The sequence below is a fragment of the Protopterus annectens genome, chromosome 8.part0 (genome assembly GCF_019279795.1).
Source record: "Protopterus annectens isolate FY-2018-M chromosome 8.part0, PAN1.0, whole genome shotgun sequence".
NCBI lineage: Eukaryota > Metazoa > Chordata > Ceratodontiformes > Protopteridae > Protopterus > Protopterus annectens.
The window spans coordinates 133,306,017-133,324,741 of record NC_056741.1 but is presented as its reverse complement, the minus strand read 5'-3'; the positions used below and the strand labels follow the sequence as shown (position 1 = coordinate 133,324,741).

The 18,725-nt window shown below is 39.3% G+C and overlaps 1 protein-coding gene across 1 annotated transcript in view; it reads left to right on the top strand.

The window, feature by feature from the left end:
* Positions 1–18,725, top strand: part of LOC122808161 (alpha-2-macroglobulin-like) — a 1,492,450-nt gene that overhangs the window by 509,171 nt on the left and 964,554 nt on the right. The window contains exon 9 of the mRNA XM_044079133.1: positions 8,421–8,535. Coding sequence (XP_043935068.1) covers positions 8,421–8,535 — 115 coding nt within the window. The remainder of the gene's footprint in view (positions 1–8,420; positions 8,536–18,725) is intronic.

The following is an 18,725-nucleotide window of genomic DNA, read 5'->3' as shown; positions in this document are numbered from 1 at the left end:
AACTTTAGCACACCACTCTTGTCTGTCTAGAACTGCTTATTTAAGTTTTTGCAAATTCATATTCATTGTTTCAGTAACATTGCCCATCCACCTTAGCCCTCTTCTTTTGTCTCTGCTCTGTCCTAGTGCTAGCATCATCTCTAGTCAATCTTCTCTTTACATTATGTAATCAAAGTTCCCATCGAAACACAATTCAACTCCCACTTTGTGAACTCAGTTCTATCCTTAGTATCACAGGACAGTTCCTTCCTCACTAGCCCCCCCAACACAAAAAAAACTAATACAAGCTTTACCCTCAAAACAGTTTCCACCACTTCAATCAAAAACATGCTCTCCAAACTAAAAACCTCATCAACAGCAGCCGACCTACTCCCCAGCTATTTCTTGAAACTCACAGCAGATACTATTGCTATCCCAATCTCCACTCTCATAAACAGATCAATTGTTGAAAACTATGTGCCCAAACTCTGGAAAATATCCTATGTTACAACCATACATAAAGGTGGGACCTCCACTGAACTTAATAACTACAGACCCATTGCTTTACTCTCCCCCCTGGCCAAAATCCTAGAAAAATGAATCCATACCCAGATGCTAAAATATCTCCTAGACAACAACATCCTGTCACCTACTCAGCATGGTTTCAGACCTGCCCATAGTACCACTACAGCCCTCCTCTGCTTCACAGACACAGTAAACCATCTCAATAATGAAGGCCTGCAGGTGTCAACTCTTTTTTTTGGATATGTCCAAAGCATTTGACACAGTCTCACACCACATCCTGCTAAACAAACTAAACCAGTATCACCTATCAAATTCCACTCTTACCTGGTTCCAAAGCTACTTAACTGACAGGTACCAAGCTGTGAAATGGGAAAATTCTCTCTCTCCTCAGCTGCCCATAACTATAGGAGTCCCACAGGGTTCTATCTTAGGACCACTACTATTCACAATCTTCACAAATTACCTCCATACCTCCACACAGCATGCATCTATCATTCAGTATGCAGATGACACTACCTTAATTTGTGCTACACAAAACATTCCCAGCCTCCTGCAGACAACTCAACTAGCATTCTCTGACGTTAAAAACTACCTAACCAAAGCCCAACTTATTCTCAATCCAAAGAAAACTCAGCTTGTGATTATAACCAGTTCTAACAAAAACACTGATAACAGTCAATTCACTATCTACTCCACAAATGCTACTCCAATCACTCCAGTGGCACAGGCTAAGCTATTGGGAATAACCATAGACTCCCACCTAAAATTTGATAGTCATCTCGACTTAACTATTAAAAAAGTACATGCCAAACTGGGATCACTCTACCTTATCAAGCCATTTCCTACCAACAACACAAGATCAGCCATTGCTCGCTCCCAACTTCTATCCACCCTACTTCATGCATCTCCCATTCTGACTAATCTCAACAAAACTGAACTAAGCAAAATGGAAGCCTGCTATAACAGAATTGCCCGGTTTGCTGCAAATTGCTCATATAGAACTCATCACTGTACTGTTTTGAGACAGCTCCACTGGCTTGAACTGCCCAACCTCCTAACCTACAGTCAGCCCTGCCTCTGTCAATCTATCTTTTACCTCCCCAATAAGTGACCTGCCCTCAAAAACCTAGTACAACATCACTCAGCCAAAAGGCCTCTTAGATCATCAAGCAAACTACTACTAGAAGTCACCAACAGCTACAATAGCTTTGGAGATGCACTATATAGTAGTTCAGTGGCTAAAAAATGGAACTCTGTCCCCACTAGCATTCAAAACACATCATCCAAAGCCTCCTTTAAAGACCTCATCAGGCAGCATCTCAAGCAAAGTTGGCAGTGCCATGATTGCTCCCCAGGCTAGTAAAAGCGGATAAGGTACACATACTAAACCTAGAGTACTTGACTAAGATTGAAAACTATTCTCACAAACACTGGCGAATCTACAATGTATGTACTGTACCTGTGTACTATGTGTGTATTCTACCTATGTTCCAAATTTCAGCTGTACACCATAAATCTATTAAGTACCTTTATTTTTAAATATTTTTTTGTTTGTTCTCTCCACTGTAACTGTTGATGTGCTGCATACCACTGTAAAAACATGTCTTTTGTAATTTGTGTATATACTGATCATGTCTAAACGTATCTTAATTTTTCTATGTGGAGCTTTTCTCCCTGGGCCTCTGCTGAAAAAGGGCCTTTTCGGCTCAGTCAGACACCCCCCGGTTAACAAATGTAAATTAATTAAATTCATTAATTTGCATTTTAATTTTACTATTAGACCTTACCATGAACAGTTTGGATTTGCTTCCGTAACTATTGACTGACTAGATGATCTTGCACTCTCCATAGTTCTCAAAAGATTTTCTCCAATACCACAGTTCAAAAGCATTAATTTTGTGGTGCATAACCTAACTTACAATATGACCCTCACAGCCATATCTTACCCCTAGAAAAACTATACCTTAAAGTATAACAACCTTTGTTGAAAATGTGATGTTTTGCTGTTTAAAATCTTATCCAGATTTGTCATAAGTTTGCTTCCAAAACTTAAGTGTCTCTTAATTTAATGGCCGAAGTCTCATCAGCAAATGAAACATGTCACTGCTTCCACACCATTCCCATTTATTTCATCTTAGACTCCCATTTGGTAGTGGTATAGAACATAGGTTTGCAAGCTAGATTTCCTGTAGTACATGGTTTGATTCTCCACTCTTTATTTGCCTCCTGTGTGACCTTTAGCAACTCACTTAACCAGACATTGCTCCTGGGTCGTTTCCATAAAGGAACTGCATGTCCAGTGGGCCCACTTGTTTAACAAATAGGTATTATTATTTGTGAAGAACTGATACACCTAAATGGCTTAATTTTAATTTTTTATGTTGAACAACAGCCCAGCTTTTGCATTGTGCGTTTCCACTTTCATCAGCAAGCTCATCAACTAACTTTCACCTTCAGCCATTAAAATGGTATCATCTGCATATATGAGATTGTTAATATTTTTCTCAGCAGTTGTGTTCCAGCATCTGACCCAGTATTTCACATGATACAGTTAGCATATATATTGAATAAGTAAAGTTATAATATACCTCCTTATCATATGCTCTTTTCCTAGTCTTGAACCAGTCGTTCCATATTCAGTTCTAATTGTTGCACTGTGTTCTGCATAGAAATTGTTCAGATGGCAAATAAGGTGACTCAGAGTCCCCATTTCTCTAAGAATTTGTCACAATTTATGATGCACACAGTCAAAGGCTTTACTAGTCAATAAGGTAGAAGTAAATCATTTTCTTCAAATCCTTATTATCATATTAGCAGTTTGATATCTGATGTCTTGACCCCCTTTTTAAAACAAGCTTACATATCTTGCACTTCTCTTTCCATATACTGGTGGTCTAGCTTGCAAGATCTCACATACCCCTTTGCTAGCCTGTGAAAGAAGAGCAGTTGTTCAGTAATTTAAACACTGTTTATCATTACCTCTTTTGGACTGGAATATAAACTGACACTGTTGAGCGTAATGGCAGCTGTCATGATTTCTAAATTTGCTGGCAAATCCCAAACAGCATATAACAGCCATTTTGCAGGATGTTAAACAATTCATCTGGAATTCTATCACTTCCTCTGGCCTAGTTGTTAACAAAGCTTTCCACAGTCTATTTAACTTCACTATCCATTATATATGGCTCTAAACCAGATCCCACACAATTGTATTTATTTTTATTTATTTTATTTTACGTTTGTGTACTGGGGAGGTCCAACTGGGCATAGCTATCCATTTTCAGTGGAGGCCTGGGGAGAAAAGCTCCAGAACAATTGGTAAGATACAATACATAAGTTATTTACATAAGTATAGTGGTTTAGACATACAATTAAAAGCATAGCAGGTAGCAACATATGATTGTATGATAATACAGTTTGTTTAGCAGAGGTAATATTGTACATGTAATGAAGACAAAAAAAGAAATAAAAACAAAAATACTAGACAGTTTGTCTATGAGGAGGTATAGACAAGTTCCTATAAGGATCATTGACATGTAAGGGAAAGTTATTCAACTTAATCTAGGAGAGAGTAATTTAGGATAGGACAGAGGGGAGTAGGCAGCTGTGAGTAGGTGTCTAAAGTGAGAGAACATATATTGCATCTGTAGGAATTTTAAAGAAGAGGTTAGATAATGGGTAAGAAAAAGGCATTAGAATATTTCAGCCAGGTGCTAGGCAGTTACTTGTCCAAGAGTTATTTAGGTGGGAAGTAAGCTGCTTTTTGAAGATGGTTTTGTTAGATTGTAACCTGATTTCTGGTAGTAGGGAGTTCCAAGTCTTGCCAATGTTACTAGAGTGCAGGGAGTCACCACAGCTGTTATGGCTTTTGGAGACTGCGGTTAGTGCATTGTTAGTGAATCTTAATTTTCAGTTATTGGAGTATAGGGTGATCAAGTCTTGTAAGGCAGGAGTTTTGTTGGTATGGTACAGTGTTTGGTGAGCTAGAGTAAGTTGGTTAAAGGCTAAAGTGTTTGGGAGTTCCGGCCAGGAAAGTTGTTTTAGGGCTTGACAGTGGTGAGTGCAATAGGAGGACTTTGTGGTGAACTTTGCTATTTTGTTGTAGCATGTTTATAGTTTGTTTAAATCACTCTTTTTTAGATTAATTAGGACAGGAAAAGCATACAGAAATGTAGAGAGAAGATGGGTACGAACTAGGATGACTTTACCATTGTTGGTTAGAAGGTTTTTACATCTGTAAAGGGTACCTAGTTTTTTGTGGACTTTAGTTATCGTTTGAGCTATATGTTTGATAAATTTCATATTGTTGTCAGTGATGACCCCCAGTAATTTGGTTTGTGTGACAGGGGAGATAGGAGAATTATCTGATGCAGAAATACAGAATGGGGGAATGGGTACTGTTGCTTTGGTGGGTTGGAAGGCATAAGTTGGGTCTTTTTAGGATTTGTAGTAGCTGGGAGTTGAATAGTCAGGTTTTGATGGATGTAAAAGCTTCTTGGGGCTTGATTTGAAGTTGTTGGAGGGTGGTGGCAGTGCAGATTAAGGTGGAGTTGTCAGCATATTGAACCAGGTTTGCTAGAGGGGTGGCTTTGTGAAGATTATTTGTAAATATAGTGAAAAGTAGGGGTACTAAGATTGATCCTTGGGGTTGTCCTAGTTTCACAGGAAGAAGGAGGGAAAGGGAATTTTTCCACTGAACAACTTGTTGGCGCTGGGAGAGCTAGTCTTGAAACCATAATAGAGTGGGGGTAGTTAGTTTTAATTCTGAGAGTGTTTTTAGAAGTTTTGTATGGAAGACTGTATCAAATACCTTTGATAGGTCAAGGAATAATGCAGCAACTAGTTGACCATTGTTGAGTTTCATGTTTACTAGGTTAGTAAATTGAATGAGTGCAGTGGTAGTACTATGGTTGGGGTGGAATCTGTGTTGAATTTCAGTAAGATTGTTGGAGAGGAGATGTTTTAGGATCTGGGTGTGGATACATTGTTCAAGTATTTTTCCCAGTGGGGAAACTAGCTATAGGGCGACAGTTAGTTAGGTCAGTGGAAGTGCCCCCTTTATGTATTGGTATAACGTGGGAGATTTTCCAGAGAAGTGGCACTTTTTATTAAGAGATTGATCTGTTTATGATTCTTGAGATATGGTAGGAAATGGATTTGGCAGCTATTTTTAGGAATTTGGCAGGTAGTGTGTCCGCTGCTAGGGTGGCGAGTTTACGTTTGGTTAGGTGTCTATAAATGGTATTGGTTGGCACTGGTTGAAGGGTGAAGGAATTTGGGTTATTTGATGGGTTATGTAGTATAATGGGGGTAGAGGGGGTGGGTCTGTTGACAGTTTTAGTATAGAGTTGGTAAAGAACTCATTGAATTGGGTTGCTGTGTTTATGGAGGTGGTATTTGTTTTTGGATGAGGAGTCTGTGAATTACCTGGTTGGAGAATATTGTTTACAGCAGTCCAGAATTTTTGTGGGTTGATGTTGTGCTTAGATTGTATTTTATGTATCAGTGATGATGGGATCCTTTTTACATATTTCTTCTGTATATTCCTGCCACCTTTTCTTATGACTCTTGAGTGGCCTTTCACAGTACAGGTCATAGCTTCACTGAGATCCAACACCTTAACCACAGTAGGGTAATGGTCCAGGAAGGAGTATAGTTTGAGAGCAATTTATGTAGAAAGAAATGGAGACTCTACAGAAGGGGTTCCAGTTCTGATGAAGATACTGAAAAGTTTCCCCCTTCATCCTTCACCCCAACCTAGTTATGGCTCAGACATTCCATCATAAAACACAAAAGTATTCTGATATCATTCCTCAAGGGTAGCAGGAATTGGACACAAGATGCTAGGGGCACAATCTGCAAATGTGGATCGGTTGATAGTACAGTACTGGTGTTCATTTTTATACCAGAATTTTTAAATGCCAGTATGGAAATAAATGCTGACAGTGTTTTTGCAGTCAGGACTGAAGTACTTTTGTGTGTCTGACGTGGTATAAATTTTGGCAAGCACTTTGGTCCTGCAAGTTGGTATATAGCCCTTCAGCCACTCTGGATTAGGAGGAAACAATGACCACCTTTCTACAGTCACAGATGGAGCTTGTGTCATCTCAGCCCCCTCTGTTTTCATGATGGCCAGAGAAACCATGCCCTTCAGAACTTTGGTTCCTACTGTGGGATTTGTTTTGACACCATGAATATCATGGAGCCCATACTGTTTCCTTCAGCCCTGACTGTGACCTTTGGTGTCAGTGCTGTCAGGACTGGTGGCATTGATGTTACCTCCACCGGTACTGACAGTCATTAGGTCCAAGGTTGTCAGCATGGTTGAGATTGACCCAGCTCCTTCAGTGAGTGCTCAGTGTACACTCAGTCATCATTCATTACTTCACTGCTAAAGACCCACTCATTGACGCTCATCCTCAGCCCAGTGCTGGGGGTTGTTGTTGTGATGCTTCAGCGATAAAATCAGTGTCGACACAAGCCATGGTCTCAACACCCTAAGTACCAATATTCTGAACACCAACTGTCCAGATGGGAGAGATGGTTATGAGGAAAACCTCACGATTTCCAGCAGTGGATCAAGCATTTGCTGTGACAACCCAACAACTGCCCACCAGCTGACATGGTTCTTTTCACCATTCATTTTCCTCCCAACAGGGCACTGGATTGGAAAGTCCCTTGATGCCACTACAGTTCATGGAGGATTACTCTTTGGAAAACTCTGATGACTCTCTTCCAAGCATGCCCAAGAAGGGTGTCATCTTCTGGTGTCATTTCAGCATGTCATTCGTTACTTTTCTCCATAGGATTTAATTCATAAAAATACTGGAGTGGCTTGCCATTACTTTTTCAGTGGGCCATCTTTTGTCTGATCTTACTGCCATGACCTGTCCATCTTGAGTGACCCTGCATAGTATAGCTCATAGCTTCACTGAGATACACAAATACCTTAACTACAACAAGGTAATGGTCCAGGAAAGAGTAAAGTTTGAGAAGGATCTGTGTAGAAAGAAATGAAGACTGTACAGAGTGGGTTCCAGTTTTGCTCAGTATCATGAAGATACTGAAAAGTTCCCCCTTCATCCTTGACCCCACCCTAGTTATGATGCAGATGTTTCATCATATAAAACAGAAGCATTCTGACATCATTCTTTAAGGTTAACAATAACTGGACATTGTAAGTATGGTCCAGTACCTCTCAACCTCTTATCACAAGAAATCTGTACAAAGGCCCAAAAACAAGGAAACATTTTAAAAATTGCTCTTATAAATTTAGGAAGCTGCTAGAATAACATGATTTGTGTTAGTATGCATTTTCTGAAAGATATCAAGTCTGAAACTGAAAAGTATGTCATTATTTAATGATTTTAATCCTCAGTGATTTGCCAGAAAAACACAGTTTGTATGAGTAACAGGCCAAAAATATGAAGCAAAAATCTGGACAGATGGGAAGTAAAGGTCCAGAAATATTCCTAACTTGTGGTATAAATTAGCACATGGAAATATAGTCACTTCTGTGTGCAGCAGCATTAACCAGAAGCTGTAGTAGGATTAACTAGAAGAGTTGACTCCCCTGTACTGTCTGTCCACCTTTTGCAATGTGAACTGCCACTAAGAGCCAACTAATGGTCATTGTATGTACCCTCGGTTATCAAAATTTGCAACTTTGGAACTAGCTTTAGGACTCTTCCTCATTTGACCATTTCAAATGGTCTTTGATGTCCCCTTTTTTTTACTCATCTTTTTCTAATTCATCTAAGAGGTCTTCATTACCTCTGTCATAATTGCTTTACTTTTTAGTCTGATATGATTTTACCTGTTTATTATCCTCTTAACTCTAGATTGGATTATTTAAAAATTATCCACTCCAGATATGTGACTAATGCTGAAATGATTTTTTATATATTTTTTTTCAGACTGACACAAGTGGGTGTTTTTCTAAAGTGATAGATGCTGTCTATTTTCACCTGCGGACCCCTGCATTTGAGATGTCATTTGTTGTTAAGGCCATCTTGACTGAAGATGATACTAGTAAGTAATGATTCTGACACACAACAATTTAGTGTGGGATCTAATCATGTCCTATAGTTAAATATTTAACAGTTTTAAGCAATAAATATGTATTCTATTAATTTTCTTTGAAGCCCTTGCTTGATGCTTATAAGTCTACTTTGAAAAACAATGCCTACATATAACAAGATAAACGATATACTTGGCTCTTTATTTCATTTATGTTTTTCATCTCATTTAATGAACATGTTAATGTCATACAAATCCATGTGAGCACGCATACGCATATATGTATATACATATATACATATATATATATATATATATACGGATTTACTCTATGAGCTCGAAATACTGAAATGTCAAAATTCAGTATTTTGAGCCCATAAAGTAGAATTATGAAAAGAGCGAAAGCCCAGAAGCACGAAATTCAAAACCTCGAATAACGGAGGTTTTGAATTTCGCGCTTCTGAGGTTCCACTGTGGTTACAGATTCAGGTAAGTGTGTGTGTGTGTGTGTGTGTGTGTGTGTGTGTGTGTGTGTTAGTGTGCAGTAGTACCACAAAATTCAAAAATCTCTGGTGTGCGAGATTTTGAATTTTGCGGTTTTGAGTTTTCCATGTTTTAAAGATTCGACTTTATAGCTTCAAAATACTGAATTTTGATATTTCAGTATTTTGAGGATATAAAGTGAATCTATATATATATATATATATATATATATATATATATATATATATATATATATGTATATATATATATGTATATATATATATGTATATATATATATGTATATATATGGGTCTACTGCTTTTCATCGAATACCACGTATTTGAAAAAGAGCAGTAGACCACTCAGTTACGCGAAAGCACACTTATTCGAAAGTGCACTTCCGCAAACTGAGCTTCTATGAACGGATCGCACCACAGTGGAGGACAGCAGGAAAACATGCTATGTCCTCCACTGTGGTGCGGTAGTCACGGACCTAAGGGTTAGGGAGCGGGTCATGGTAAGGGGATAGCCCTACTATCTACAGTCAGTAGTAGCCCGTTCCCTGAAGCGGGTTTTGCGAAAGTGCACTTTCGATTAAGTGCACTTTCGCATAACCCAGGGTCTACTGTGTGAGTTCGAAGAAGTGTATTTTCGAACTTATACAGTAGACCCATATATATATATATATATATATATATATATATATATATATGTATGTATGTATTGTGTATATATATATATATATATATCTGCAGTGGTGGTGCTGCGGTAGCATTGTCGCGGTAGCATTGTCGCCTCACAGTAAGACGTCCTGTTTGATTCTCAGCTAGAGCATCTTTTGTGTGGAGACATGCATGAATGGGTGTACCTTCTTTGAAGGTTGTGCATCAGGGCTGGCAACTCGGCACGTAAAAATCTATTGCCAATCATTAGCGGACTGGAGTTCCACTGTGGCGACCCCTAACTGGGAAAAGCCGAAAGACACAACAACAACATATATACATATACATATATATATATACATATACATATATATATATATATATATATATATATATATATATATATATATATATATACTTTATTTATTTATATTAATTTTTATTGATATGATGTATTGATGAGTGAAAAAAGCAAGTCCAGCTGATCAAACCTCACCTTCTTTTACACAATGAGATTGCAGTACAATGTGAAACAGGAAAAATACCCTTTCCTCACGGTAGTGAGATCTTGGAGTTCATATATATATATATTTAGCATGGAGTGTGGGAGATGCAGATGGCCAATACTGTGTATTCTTGTTTTGTTTTGTATTTTATCAGTTGTTGACCAGTGTTTTTTTTTATTCAAGCATTAGCTGTTAATGGTTGCTGGATCATTGTGTTTTCAATGGAAAGTTATGGTATAATGGTCCCAGCTGTCTGTTGACCATCAATTCTCCTTTCAACCACCAAAATGGTGTGTTCATCCACTCCTCCAGAAAGTGATAGACTATTGACTTGTTCATTCCTCCTGAGGATGAGGGGTGAGAGGCAGAGATGGTGCAATCATTATTTTCTTAACCTTGTTAGTAATCCTCTGGCTACATTCCCGCACAACCCACCTTTTCCCACAATGTATCACAATAGCTCCTAGCTGTAAAGTCTCAAACATGTGTTTTCACCAAGTGAACCCCAAGATTTCCTTGGAAGTTGGTCTTGTAGTAAATTCTTAGCTTCATGAAATGATGACCCTGGATGGAGTCACTCAGGAGTTGAGAGCCATTATCCTGTGACAGCGCTTGGTCACAGTTTCTGTCCTGGAGAAACATGGCAGCAGCACATCTATCAGTTCCACTTCAAGTGCTGGGATTGAGGTCCTCTTTTCTCATCCAGAGGTCACACAGCCGGAAGTTCTCTATGAACCTCCGTCTTTGGATAGGAACAATGGATACTATCTACTTCATCCTATTCCCACACCAGCCCTAGCAGCAGCCCAAGTCTGTTCCTGATTTTGGGTCATTGGCTGTACAGACATATATCTCTGCTCCATTGAACTTATGGCGGAGCAAGATATTTTTACTTCAGCTATTACTATTCCCCTAGCAGCTATTACTATTCCTCCAGCTGACACAAGCATCCTCCAAAGAGTCTCATAGAAACAGATGACTGGTGCCAGAGCCATGGACTTAAACTAAACGCCAAAAAATGTATAGTCATACCCTTTGGCAAAAACAAAGTGCCCACAAATTACCACATAGGTGGTAATCCATTAAGTACGGAAGAAGTAATCAGGGACCTAGGGACCCAAGTTGATAGTAACCTCTCCTTTGACAATCACATTGCCAAAGTGGTTAGAAAGACCTTCTGTATAGCCCACCTTATCATGAAAGGATTCACATCTAGATCAAGGGAGGTCATTGTGCCCCTTTACTCATCCCTCATCAGGCCTATAATTGACTACAATGCCCCATTTGGGATGAACCTTACCCGACACCTGCAGCAACTAGAAAGACACCAAAAGTACCTCACAAAGAGGATCAAGGGACTCAAATAGATGCCATATGCTGCTCGGCTAAAGAAACTCCAGCTCTACTCAGTTGCATACCGCCTACTCAGAAGTCATCTATGCCTGACGTACAAAGCCATGTCCAACCCAGGTTTGGACATGCTCCAGAATTATTGGACCTCAGAAAATTCAAATCCCTTAGAGCTGCTGACGATCGAGATTTGAACCTCAGCACAGATATAAATAGGACATGCTGGAGGGACAGATTCATAACTCAGAGGCTCCCTTCACTCTGGAATAGAATCCCTGTCCATGTTAGGCAGAGCCCCTCACTGACTCTCTTCAAGAGGAATCTTGACGAGTGGATGGGAGATCGTAGGTTTACCCCAGGGGTCACTTCTGTGTCACTGCTAGACAGAGGCACAGTAAGCTAACCTCAAAAAGGGCACAGTAAACTCATTCCAAGGGGTGGCGAAAGCCAAACACACTCTGGCAAGGCTTGTAAATGCCCTAGGGCAGATAGCCTAGTATGAACCTATGAACATGCCAGTAACACATTTAAAATTCAATGTCATTCACCTTAGTGAGGGCATATCACCCACTGTTGAGAATGACACTGCCACTCAAAAAGCCTTGGTTTCTTTCAGTATAGTGTTCCTTTGTAGTTGATGACCTCCATTGAATATTCTAACATGGGAATTGTTACCCTAACATGTGCACAGCACCCCTGCCCCTGACTAAAGTAAGCAGACATCAGTAACATCACTCCACTCCTTCCCATCACCTCCTGCTCCAGCATCTGAACCAGTAGTTGAATCTGTATCACCTGGATCATAGTCAGGGCTTTATCATTCTATGACAGTAGAGATGGTTAACAAGGATGAAATACAACAAAATCATTAAAGCCTATTCTTAAACAACAACATTGTGGTCAGACAGTTTCTCCAGGAGTAGGTTTTCCTTATATGAGTCTGGTGGTACCAATTTATCAGTTATCCTGACCCTTCAGAGAGCAATCTGAGTGGAGAGCAATGAAGAGACTTCACAGAGTGGGTCATACAACAGTCTAAGAATGTGTGTGTGTGTGTGTGTGTGTGTGTGTGTGTGTGTGTGTGTGTGTGTGTGTGTGTGTGTGTGTGTGCGCATGTATGATGTATGCGAAAGGACAAGCTTTTATTTGAGAGGAATGACAGTAGCATCTATCATTTATCTAGAGGTAAAAATCCATGTTTTACCCCAGGTGACACTATATCACTGGACCTGTGCCCCCTGCAGTTTCTCGTTAACACTCACAATTCTATCAGCCAATCAGTCCTCCACTGACTGCAGACCCCAGAGTACAACTGTAAACTGGGACACCAGATGAGATCTGTAGAGCTGATGGTGATAGCATTAAGTAGTAAAGCTGATGGCAGTAGGGGGATTTGAGTAGTGTCAGTGGCACAGTGGGTAGCTGACTCATCGCTGATGTTGAAATCTCAGAAGGATAATGGTTTTCTCCCTAATTAGCTGAATGGTTTCAGAACACCATATGCCACTGCAGTTCATATGAAGAAAGTACGAGACTCCTCAGATATTGCTCAGTGAATGAGATTTTAAATTAATAGTACTTATTAAAGTAAGTAGTAGAAAAAGTTGTTAACATTTATCAACTGAAGAAGAGCACTGACCCACAATGACCCTTTTTCACACTCAGTCCAGGTGCACTCTCTGGTTAAGTAACTTACTCTTATACAGTAGGCTGAGGGAATCAAACCATGGATTACAGGAAGAAGCTCATTAACAGTTCATAGCATTAATCATCTGCACTAAATGCCAGTAACATTAAGATTCAGTATAGTGCAGATATTTCTCCAAAAAGATCCACAATCCTTGTTTACAAACTTAGAAAAAAACAGAAAAATGTATGATGCTCGAATACATATAAAAAGCAGAACAGCAGGAAAAAGCAGCAACCTAAATCTGACAACATATTTATCATTACGTTTATTCACAATGTGTTGATAATCTCACCCTTTCCATTCCCTGGTTTATCCTGCATTTATCTGCTACCATATCTACTGCCATCCTGTCACAGTCTCCTCATTAATATTGGTATGTGGCTTACAGTTTCCTTACCTCTTCTCATGTCAGAATAAAGTGAATTAGATACAGTTTGCAGTATCACTCTTCAAAGTTCCTGACTATATAAATAGTCCATGAAAATGTTTCTTTTTCTTCCTGTCCTTTACAACATTTTGCTAAACATATAGGTTCTACTATGAATTTATGAAGCTGGTGATCTTCCATAATGAACTCTGTCAACTTTGACTGGTTGCCACAGGTAGCACCTTTTTGCCTTCCACAGGGCGTTACCAAACTTGAACTCCTGCATTCACTCCCATGATGCACTATACCTCTGTCGGTTATCCAGATCTCATTTGTTATGGACAGAACCAGTAATCAGGACAACCCCAGGCTTAAATGACTATTAGCAAATAAAATCTTTTTAAAGAGAAGGGTGTTAAGCACCTTCTTTTTTCTAAAACTTTAGTAAATGCCTTTTTTGAGCAATGTAAATACTTTATTAACAACACCTCCCACATTCCAAAGACATGCATCTGGAACGTTTTTCCCTGGGCCTCTACTGAAAATAGGCTCTGTCCAAGTCGGACTTTCCTGGTCAACAAATAATAAATAAATAATTATACAATGACCCCACCATTAATATTCCAAAATGTGCACGCTGATTGGTCAGCCTGGCCATTGTAAATCTGACATATACTAATGGAAAAAGGTCCGGTCGTCCGGACTTTTTCCATTAGTATAAGTCTTTACTTTTTTTATGTTAGGCAGCAACGGAGAACAGAAGAGCTCCGTTGCTGTAATCTCGCTATGTTAAATGAGTTTAACATAGCGAGATATCTTAAAGAAAAGCAGCGGACATCTTCCTTTCTCCGTTCCTTTTTTTAAAGCTGTCTCACTATGTTAAACTCATTTAACATAGCGAGACAGCTTTAAGAAAGGGAACGGAGATCTTCCTTTCTCTGTTGCTTTTTTTAAAGATATCTTGCTATGTTAAACTCATTTAACATAGCGAGACAACTTTAAAAAAGCAACGGAGATCTTCCTTTCTCCCTTGCTTCCTCTACACACAGCTCTGATGTACTGCGCAAGCATATGTATGCGCAGTACATCAGGACTGCTCCAGGATACCGGACAGCTGCGGAAGGGCAGCACAGAGGCATTATACAATGCCATTATTTAAGAAAAGTAAGTATTTATTTTCTCAAATAATGTCATTGTATAATAGCAATAACCCACTTCTGGGTGTGGGTAATGCTGGATTTACCCACAGTTGTCTTTGTTTGGCCACTCAGGCTTCACCCTTGTGACCAAATCACACCAACCTTGGGTAAATCCAGCATTACCCACACCTAGACTTGGGTTATTGCTTAAATATTTTAGTGTAATGCATTGTGCAATGCCTGTGCATGATGTACTTGTATTAGCACTGATTGCTGACCCACTGTTTTATGATTATATGTTTATACAATGCTAATAAAGCAGTCTCATGTCAGACAGTCATTGCTTACATTCAGTTATCATTAATTGGCCACTGTTAGAAGGAAAATGCAAGTATCATACTCCGGTATTCTTGTCAGTCTTAATCCCTTGTTTGATTTAACATAGAAAAAGGAATATTCCCAGCAATGGCACCTTGGATTTAATATATTTAAGTCCATTCTTTGGGAGATTTAGTCTCTGTATTTCAGGACACACTCTAGTGGGTCCCATCATTTCAAACAGTTATCAACAGATTTACTTTCCAGCCTCCACATACACTGTCTTCCTTGAACTCTAATATTAGCCCTGTAAATGCAAGACAAAAAGCAACATTTATTGGAAGGGACAGGAGATGTCACTAATCCAAAAATTGTCTAGCTTCATCCCATTTTATTGCTTTACTTCCTTTTATCATCTGCTCCAAAAATCTTGTTTCTTTGTTCTTTCTTCTCCAGATACTAATGATCATGTTCTCTTAATGCTCTTTTTTATTACTATATCAGTGTAACCTATTTGTGCTATTCTATTTTTCCATGGTCTGACTTCCTTTAACCTAAAGACTTGCCTAATACCTTTATGTACACAAATCTGTGTATAACCTCAGATAATTTTAACCAACACTCACCCTTACTTCCAGTAAGATGAATTGCAGTAGCCTGCTGCTCACTGATTGTTCTCTCAGACTCTCTCATCCTTCCTGTCTGAACCCGCTCCGTTTGCCCTGCGGGCTCACTCCGCTCCCGTACCCTGCCCCCAAATCTCACCCACCCCTAGCACTCCTACATTTATTCCTCAATCTCTCCTCCACCTTGTTCCAATTAACCAATAGCTCTTCTGCCCGCCTTACAACTACACTTAATCCACCCAGTCTAAATTACCCAACTTCTGCCTCTCCTTTCCACTCCTACCCAATCTCCTCAGTCTCCTCTCATACATATCCTCTATCACCTCTCTCTCTCAATACTCCTACTCCCCAAACATCTTACTACTTTATCCCTGCCTCCTTCATACAACTTCAGACAAACTACTTCTCTCCATACTTTCATTCCTCACCTCTAACATACTCTTTACTTCAATTGGCACTCCCTTCTCTCCCACTTTATACAACCATGGTTTCCTCAATCTTCAAACAACTTAAAGTCCCCTGCTTTCTCCTTCTCTTTCTGATTCCTTTATGCTATATCAGCTCTTACTCTTCCTTTGCTTATACAATTCCCCCAACAAAAATAACTTCCCCCTCAAACTCCCTTCACCATAACTCTTTCTCTCACTTCCATTCTAGCTCTTCTTATCTTATCCCACCACAATCAACTTTATCTGTTCCATTATAAAATATTATCCACTACTGCTACTACATTTACACACAAATTAACCTTATATCCAACTAAACCCTCTATCTCTATACCAAAATTTCTTAAATCTTTTCTTCTCAATAATATATTCCTAGCCGGATATATCCACCCCAATTCTGGCCCCATTCTCTTTGCCAACAATAATCACCCAACTCCTTCTCCCCCACCCCCAAACATATTAAAAATCTTCACCTTGAACTCCCAAAGTCTCAATAACAAAGTCCACCTCTTCCAGGCCTGGTTAACCCACAACCAACCAGACATCTTAGCCATTTCAGAGACTTGGCTTAAACCCCATATCTCTGATTCAGAAATACTTCCCCCTGGATACCACATTATTAGAAATGACCGACCTATAACCCTCCCCTTAGATTTGAGCTCAAACCTGTCTCTACTAACTTCATAAAAAAACTTCTATCTAAACTTAAACCCTGCTCTAATGCCCCTGACAATATTCCCTCCTCCTTTCTAAAATGTGCTGCAGATGGGATAGCACTCCCAATCAGCATCATTATTAACAGATCTATTAACGAATATTACGTCCCCAAATTATGGCGCTCAGGTTATATCCTTCCACTGCACAAAGGAGGCAAGAACACCAATATCTCAAACTTTCGCCCTATTGCTCTACTCTCACCTATCTCTAAAATCTTAGAAAAGTGTGTCCACGCCCAACTTATGCCTTTTCTAACCCAAAACCATCTTCTAACACCTACCCAACATGGCTTTCGTTCTGGTCATAGCACTACTACTGCTCTATTATCCTACTTACAAACTATCAGTCAAGCCTGAGACTCAGGTCATCTGGTCTCTACTGTCTTTCTTGATCTCTCTAAAGCTTTCGACACTGTTTCTCATAATCATCTTCTCCTTCAACTATCAAACCTGCATCTATATCCTAATTCTCTATCCTGGTTCTCTAGCTAATTATCTGATAGGTCTCAGGCAGTCAAATGGAAAAACTCCATCTCCTCCTTCCTACCTACCCCAACTGGTGTACCACAGGGATCCATCCTGGGACCCATGCTCTTTAATATTTTTATTAATAACTTTCATTCTGCTATCCCGATGCCAAAATTATTCAATACGCAGACGAGTCAACCGTAGTCTGCTCTGCCTCAAACATCTCTGAACTGTTTCTCAAAACCCAAGCTGCCTTTTCAACCACTGAAAACTGGATGCACACAAACCAGCTCTCCCTTAATGCTAACAAACCCAAAATTCCCCTCTTCTCCCCTAGAAAATCTTACTCCTTCAATAAAGACACTTTCAAAGCCCTTAGCAACTCTAAATCCACTATTGAAGTTGTTCCCTCTGCAAAATTCCTTGGTGTTACAGTTGACGAATTCCTAAAGTTTGACATACACATTCAACAAAATATTAAAAAAAAAAAAAAACTAGGCATGCTATACAGGAATAATCGCTTTATCTCTTTCACCACCAGGCATACTCTGGCCACTACCTACCTTTTGCCCTCTTTACTTTATGGAGCCCCTCTCTTAACCAACATGCCATACTCTATCACCTTCAAACTAGAAAGCTGCTATAACAAAATCTCTAAATTTGCCTCCAAATGTAAAAACTCCACCCATCATTGCCTTTCCCTTCAATCCCTAAATTGGCTAGAACTACCAAACTACCTAACCTATCTGCAGCTCACAACAGCACACAAACTTATATTTCAGCTATATAACTGTCCTGCTGTAGCTAATATCCTTCCCTCCTACACCCCTAAGAGATCTCTCAGATCTGAACATCAAAATCTGATTGCTATCTACAAACCTAAAAGTCGTGCTGGCCAACTTCTCCTCTCTTTCACTATCGGTAAGGCTTGGAACTCTCTCCCTTCCTCTCTAAGAACAATATCAAACACTGTAAACTCAGCTTTTCAAACATCTGTCCACTAAGTGGAAATGCTCCTGCTTTCACCCTACCTAAAACTATTCAAGAACTCACCAATATCCTACCTAGAGTGTAAAAAGGTGGAGGCAGTCCTTTAGTCCACCCCAACTAAAAACTATCCAAGAACATATTCATACCACATGGAGTGCTCCATTGCACTCAAAATGTCCCACAACTACTTATCCTCGTACCCCTTCATGTAAATATTGTAATTATATTTCCTAACTCTCTTCTCTATGTGCTTATATAATGCATTTTCTCAATATACTCTATAAGAATACCTTTACAAATGTATAACCTTCTAAGAATGTGCTTATGTGCTCAGATAATGCATTGTCTTAAATTACCCTATAAGAACAGCTTATAATTGTATAACCTTTTAGAATAACCTTAGTGAAGTTGTATTTGAATAACCTTAAAAGTCACCTCAAT